Source organism: Penaeus japonicus, unplaced genomic scaffold, assembly GCF_977035675.1.
Source record: "Penaeus japonicus unplaced genomic scaffold, GWHDUDI00000001_assembly GWHDUDI00000025, whole genome shotgun sequence".
Classification (NCBI taxonomy): domain Eukaryota; kingdom Metazoa; phylum Arthropoda; class Malacostraca; order Decapoda; family Penaeidae; genus Penaeus; species Penaeus japonicus.
The window spans coordinates 2,966,095-2,973,594 of NW_028234427.1; the positions used below are offsets into that span (position 1 = coordinate 2,966,095).

Genomic DNA, 7,500 nt, shown 5'->3' on the forward strand with positions numbered 1-7,500 from the left:
GGTGGAAGGGGGGAAGGGTGGAGGTGGAGGATTGGGAGGTTGACATGGGGGGGATGGGGTAGGGGGGGGGATGCGATTGGGATTAGCAGAGCGGATGGGTTTACGAAGCTTCCGCCGTCGCGTCCTGAGGCTGCCTCCTTCGTCCTTGCCCGTTTGAGGACGCGCCTCGGGCACAGATCTCAAAGCCTCACACATGCATGCCAGCAGCGTGACTCGGGGCCTGTGTATGTCTGTGTCCACGTGTGTGTGCCCGTGTGTCCATGTGTCTGTCCGTGTGTGTGCCCGTGTGTCCATGTGCATGTGCTTGTACACGTGTGACTTCCTACAGCCGCGCCCGAATTACGTAAGAGTAACAGAATAGCTTTATCGTTCTTTCGTTCTTAGAAGGTGGGGCTGGAGGTGAGGTAGATAGAATAAAAGGTAGAGAAAGAGAGAGAGAGAGAGAGAGAGAGAGAGAGAGAGAGAGAGAGAGAGAGAGAGAGAGAGAGAGAGAGAGAGAGAGAGAGAGAGAGAGAGAGAGAGTGTGTGTGTGTGTGTGTGAGAGAGAGAGAGAAAGAGAGAAAGAAAGAAAGAAAGAGAGAGAGAGAGAGAGAGAGAGAGAGAGAGAGAGAGAGAGAGAGAGAGAGAGAGAGAGAGAGAGAGAGAGAGAAAGAAAGAAAGAGAGAGAGAGTGTGTGTGTGTGTGTGTGTGTGAGAGAGAGAGAGAAAGAGAGAAAGAGAGAAAGAAAGAAAGAAAGAGAAAGAGAGAGAGAGAGAGAGAGAGAGAGAGAGAGAGAGAGAGAGAGAGAGAGAGAGAGAGAGAGAGAGAGAGAGAGAGAGAGAGAGAGAGAGAGAGACTGTGAATAACAAGAATCATATTGTGTCTTATCTAAAAAAAAAAAAAAAAAAAATCGCACACAGTATAGTATGCTCAATATAGCGAGCACGTGGTACAGGGGTGTGTCTGTGTGTAAAACAGAGTATCTTCCCCTGGACCGGTGCCAGTGCCCAGCCCACTATCCCGGTGCCATGCCATAATCGTCGTTGCCAAAAAAATGGGTATAAATTATAGGTATGTTGTGTTTTTTTTCTTCTTTTTTTTTTTTTTTTTTGGGGGGGGGACGTTGCCTTGGACACTAAATCATTTCTTAGGTTAATATCTCCATATTTTCCTCTTGATTACAAAAACGACATGTCAATAGTAATAAAGCTTCCAAAAAGAAAGGCCTATATAACTCTAAAAATCTATTCCAACATAATATTTTTTTATCAATACTTATTTCTACCCGACCCTGTTTACACCTGTGCATTTCCGCACACCGGCAGTCCTGTCAGGTAACAACCGACTCTCGCCAAGACAACAGCAATCCACTCTGAAATTGCTTGCAATAAACACCTGCAGTTGCCACAGTGCCAAGTGTGTCAGGATGGCAGGCGAGGTGGTGCGAAACTGTCCTCTCGTTTTTTTTTGTTTTTTTTCTAACAATTATTTTTTTTAAAGGAGGAAAAAGACGATAGATATTGGGTGGCAAAGTAATTATAGTGATGATAATAATAATAATAATGGTAATTATCATTATTACAACTATTATTACCATAATGATGATAATGATAATAATAATAATAGCAACAACAACAACAGCAGCCCCCACAACAGACAAACAAATGATCAAAAAAGCCCCCCCCCCTCTCCCTGTCACGCCTCCGCCACGCCCCCGGAACGTCCTTCCCACGGGCGCAAAATAGAGCGGCCCACCAGCCAAGCCACCGCTACCAACGCCCTGGAGAGGCACCGAGCCATCCTGGTGAATCCTCCGGGCATTCTTGGTGAGGACGGTCATTGGCAGCGCACCGTGTCACGCACACACATCATGTCCGTGGCGCCGCGAGGCCCTGGTGGCGCTGCGGACCGGGGTGTCGAGTGACAGTCGAGGATTTGCTCTTGTTTCTCTTGTTTGTTCTGTCTTTGTTTGTTTCTAGCTTTGTCTTTGTCTGTCTCTGTCCCCTTATCTGTGTCTGCGTCTGCGTCTGCGTCTGCGTCTTTATCTCTATCTCTACCTGTCTCTGCTTCTGTCTCTGTCTCGATCACTATCTCTTGCCTATCTCTATCCTTTCTCCTTTCTCCTTCTCTCTCTCCTTCACCTCCTCCTCTATCTCCTTTTCCTTTTCCAACTCCTCTCCCTCCTTCTCTTCCTCCCTTGCTACTTCTCCCTATCCCTATCCCTATCCCCCTCCTTTTCCCTATTCCTTCTCCTTTTCGTTTTCCAACTCCTCTCCCTCCTTCTCTTCCTCCCCTGCTACTTCCCCCTATCCCTATCCCTATCCCCCTCCTTTTCCCTATTCCCTCTCCTACTCCCTCTCCCTCTCCTTCCCCCTCATACTCACCCTCTCCCTCTCTTCTCACTAGACTTCTCTCTCACCTTCTCCCTCACATTTCCCCCACTGTATGAACAAACAAACACTAAATGTTAACAGAAACAACCCACGGAAACGCCAAGCCCCCCCCTACCCCTCCACCGCTCCCTGCCCCCCCCCCCCTTTCACCTCATTACCCCCTCGCCCCCTCGCCCCCCTAAATCCAAAGGCTTTCAGGCAAATGACAAAGCGTTATCATCATGTATCCGGCTGCGCAAGTGCGGTATAATTGCAAGACTAATGGAAGTTACCGTCGCTGTATACGGACGCCCGCCGAAAAAATGCATTATTATAATTCAATTTGCAATTATGTTCTACATTATGGCAGAAATTTTGCGTGCGTATGCAATGAGTAATGAAATTTGTTATGCAATTTATATCGTGTTATATTTCAACTCGTTATATCCTTGTAGTTTTTTTTGTGTGTGTATTTAGAGAGAGAGAGAGAGAGAGAGAGAGAGAGAGAGAGAGAGAGAGAGAGAGAGAGAGAGAGAGAGAGAGAGAGAGAGAGAGAGAAGAGAGAGAGAGAGAGAAGAGAGAGAAGAGAGAGAAGAGAGAGAGAAGAGAGAGAGAAGAGAGAGAGAAGAGAGAGAAGACAGAGAAGAGAAGAGAAGACAGAGAAGAGAAGAGAAGAGAAGAGAAGAGAGACTAAAAACGAGAAAACACACACACCAAGAGACAAGTACCCCATGTTTTCCGTGCGATCTCTATGGCACAAGCTTTCTCACGTAGGTAAAAGGTTCAGCTCCATTCATGCCAGAAGCCTCGTTTCTCTGAATGACTGGGTCCCACCTTCGCAAAGTTCAAGTCTGCAATAAGAAAGTTGCAGGTCTCGATAGGCAAGTGCAAGGCAGTAAGGTGCGTGTCTATGAGTGTCGACATACAACTTCGCCTGCACATGTTCTTGTATTTCTTTCTCTATTTCTCCTCCTTCTCTTTCTCTTTCCCTCTATCTCTTTCTTTATTTTTCTTTCCCTATCACACTTACACTAACACTCGCACCCGCCCTCACACTCGCACTCATTCTCACACTTTTTTCCAATAAGGCAACATATCTATCGTTTAATCTTTCAATTGTTTTCCTGATTTTGATTTTCCCCGTGCTATTTCTTCTTTCCCTTCCTCTTCCTTCTTCTCTCTTACATTCTCCTTCTCCCACTCCTTTTAATTCTCCCACTCCTTCTCCCTTACATTCTCCTTTTCCTTCTCCCTCTCCCACTCCTAATTCTCCCTCTCCTCCCTTACATTCTCCTTTTCCTTCTCCCTCTCCTTCTCCCTTACATTCTCCTGTTCCCTCTCCTTCTCCTTCTTCCTCCCATTCTCCCTCTCTCCCTTCATTCTCATTCTCAAGTTTTACCCTCTAACGCAACTTCTTGCTCGTGCAGACTTATTCGCCATCCTCCATAAAAATCCAGTTCTGACAAGATCAGTCTGATAACATCAATCTGGCCTGCAAAGGAAATCTATTAGACATGCAGCGGGATAGGCAACGAGAATACGACCCACTCAGCTTCGCCCCCCACTCCTATCCTCTTCCTCTCCCCCCCCCCTTTTTTCTGCCTCTACTGTTATGTCCTTCATTTTCCCTTTTTTCCCTCGGACACACATACCTCCCTCATTCCTTCCCTTCTGTCTCATATTCCCTCCTTCCCCTCGCCCTTCTCCCTTTCTCCTTCTCCCTCTCTTTCCTCCTCCTTTCCTTCCTCTTTTTCTTTCTCTCACCTCGGCGCCTCGCTAAATGCAATCAACGCTGACTCAGCAGGTTGGTTTAGTATGCACAGTTTGTACATCTACGAATGTGCAAATCTCTGTCTCTCTCTATCTCTAACTTTCTTGCTCTCGTACTTTCTTAATTTCTTACTCTCTTTCTCTAAAGAGAGAAACAGAGAAGGCAAAATGAGAAATGAAAGATAGATAGATAGATACACACATACGTACATACATATATACATATATACATACATACATACGGAGGGAGGGAGAAAAGGGAAGAAAGAGAGAAAGAGAAAGAGAGGGAGAATGTTTCCTGCCAGCTGTTCCAATGACCAATCTGTTCTATCCCGAAAATAGCCTGCGTCCATGTGAGTCTGCGAGTGAAAGAAGGTGCGTGAGTGAGTGTGTGAGCGAGAGAGAAAATTGAGAGAGAAAGACAGAAACAGAGAGAGAGAGAGAGAGACAGAGAGAGAGAGAGAGAGAGAGAGAGAGAGAGAGAGAGAGAGAGAGAGAGAGAGAGAGAGAGAGAGAGAGAGAGAGAGAGAGAGAGAGAGAGAGAGAGAGAGAGAGAGAGAGAGAGAGAGAGAGAGAGAGAGAGAGAGAGAGAATGTGTGAGTGAATGAGTTAAAAACAGAATGACAGATGAATTGAGTGAGTGGATGAGAGAAGTAAAGAGTAAATGAACACTAGACTCAAGCAGCAAAGTAAGCAACAAAATGAGTACATAAGTGAGCGAGTGACAAAAAAAAAAAAAAAAAAAAATCAGCAACAAAATGAGTGATTGCCAAAAAAGTAGGAGGCACAATGGGTGAAATGTATGAGTGAGGCGGATGAGTGAAGTGGGTGAGTGAGACGGATGAGTGAAGTGGGTGAGTGAGGTGGATGAGTGAGGTGGGTGAGTGAGACGGATGAGTGAGGTGGATGAGTGAGGGGATAAGTGAGGTGGATGAGTGAGGCGGATGAGTGAAGCGGGTGAGTGAGGCGGATGAGTGAAGCGGATGAGTGAAGTGGGTGAGTGAGGCGGATGAGTGAAGCGGGTGAGTGAGGCGGATGAGTGAAGCGGATGAGTGAAGTGGGTGAGTGAGACGGATGAGTGAAGCGGATGAGTGAGGTGGATGAGTGAAGTGAATGAGTGAGGCGGATAAGTGAGGTGGATGAGTGAAGTGGGTGAGTGAGACGGATGAGTGAGGTGGATGAGTGAGGGGATGAGTGAAGCGGATGAGTAAGGCGGATAAGTGAGGTGGATGAGTGAGGCGGATAAGTGAGGTGGATGAGTGAAGCGGGTGAGTGAGGCGGATGAGTGAAGCGGATGAGTGAAGTGGGTGAGTGAGACGGATGAGTGAAGTGGGTGAGTGAGACGGATGAGTGAAGTGGGTGAGTGAGACGGATGAGTGAGGTGGATGAGTGAGGGGATGAGTGAAGCGGATGAGTGAGGCGGATAAGTGAGGTGGATGAGTGAAGCGGGTGAGTGAGGCGGATGAGTGAAGCGGATGAGTGAAATGGGTGAGTGAGGCGGATGAGAAACGGCAAGCCAACCCCTTTAAGCAGGAATCTCTGACAGAGCTCGGGGGTTTCACGAAGGCCCAGACACATAAAATTCAACGCTGGCTCCTTCCCTTAAATAAATAACTAATCAGGCTTTCTGAGTGAATAAAAAAATAACAATATTTAGAAAAAAAGTACGATTCTGAAAATGCGAAAATTTGATGTAATCAAAATCTCGAGCAAAAAAAAATTAAAGTGCTTAGTAATGTTAAAGTTAACAAACCCCCCAGAAGTAAAAATCCCAAAGGAACATCGAAGTAATAACAATGTTAATAATATTAACATATAATGATCATCGTGAAATTAACACCAAAAATTATTCATAATAACTAGAATATTGGTGGCATTAACAGTAGTAATAATAACGTGAACACTTATCAGCAAATTTGATAATAAAGACAATAACAATGATAATTAATGGTGGTGGTGGTGATGATGATGATAGTGGTGGTGGTGGTTACGATGATGATGTTGATAGTGGTGATGGTGACAATGATGATGATGATGGTGGAGACAATGGTGATGATGGTGATGATGTGTTATTGTTATTATTACCAACATTAACAGCAACACGAAATGAATGTCACAGGGATTCAAATATCATTAAGTTGGTTGATATATATCTAATTTCTCGATATTTTTCCCAGAAATAGCAAACACAATAAGTCAATGCTCTTTTTGCAATTGCTGAGATAATATATTCAACAAATCAACGGCATGTCAACAAAACTGAATGACGCAACTACTGTCGTTAGGTCCCTCTGCATCCGCAGGGTAGGTCGAAAGTCCCTCGTCGGCAAGTGGACAGGTGACCTTTATGAGGCACGAGACACCTATTTTGCGCAAGAGCAGGAGACTGACCGAGTTACTGCATACTCCCCCCCTTCGCCCACCCCCTCCCTCGTTCCTCATGGCATCCATATGCAAACACATGGCCTCGGACACACCGCCACAGACACAAACGCATACAGGTACATATCAGGCCGTCGTAGTTTTAGTTTTAGTTGTAGTTTTATCTTTTAGTTTTTGTTCATTTTATCTTTTTAATCTATATTGTGTGTGTGTGTGTGTGTGTGTGTGTGTGTGTGTGTGTGTGTGTGTGTGTGTGTGTGTGTGTGTGTGTGTGTGTGTGTGTGAGTGTGAGTGTGAGTGTGAGTGTGAGTGTGAGTGTGAGTGTGAGTGTGAGTGTGAGCGTGCGTGTGCGTGTGCGTGTGCGTGTGCGTGTGCGTGTGCGTGTGCGTGTGCGGGTGCGTGCGTGTGTTTGTGTTCACAAAATCCTGAAACAGCGTGGAACACAGCAAGGGTTCATGAAGGTCGTGACCAGACCAACAGCAATAAGATGATCCTCCCCGTTGCATCATGCAACCTGGAGACTCCTTGTCACTTCCACTCCCATTCACATTTGTTGGAGATGATTCATGCAACGTCTTCGCCACTATTTGCCGAATGAAATCATGCAGTTTAATACGATAAGAGTCTTGGAAGTACTACCTCATTTTCCGGTAATCATCTTTATCTTATCACTATCATCAATATCATGACCATCATCAGTATCATCATCACGGCAATAGTTGAAAGATCATAAACATCATTCAGTCACGACTCTCATCGCTATAAGCAGCTCCCCTCCCCTTCCCTCCCTTTCCCTTTCCCTCCCTTCCCCTCCCTCCCCTCCCCTAAGCCCCACCCCTACCCCCACCCCCTGCCCCTCCCAACCGAAGGACTCCAGCTACTCACTGCAGGACGCCCTTGTAGAAGGAGTGCGGGATGGCAGCCAGGAGTCCCGCGCCGTCGCCGGTGTCGTTGTCGCACGAGCAGGCGCCGCGGTGCTTCATGCGCGACGCTAGCT

At 46.3% G+C, this 7,500-nt stretch overlaps 1 protein-coding gene across 1 annotated transcript in view; it reads right to left on the reverse strand.

Annotated features, from left to right (window-relative positions):
• Positions 1 to 7,500, reverse strand: part of LOC122255183 (uncharacterized) — a 78,768-nt gene that overhangs the window by 53,701 nt on the left and 17,567 nt on the right. Inside the window, exon 2 of the mRNA XM_086551240.1 lies at positions 7,389 to 7,500. This exon is cut by the window's right edge and continues 19 nt beyond it. Within this exon, the coding sequence (XP_086407366.1) occupies positions 7,389 to 7,500 (112 nt within the window). The remainder of the gene's footprint in view (positions 1 to 7,388) is intronic.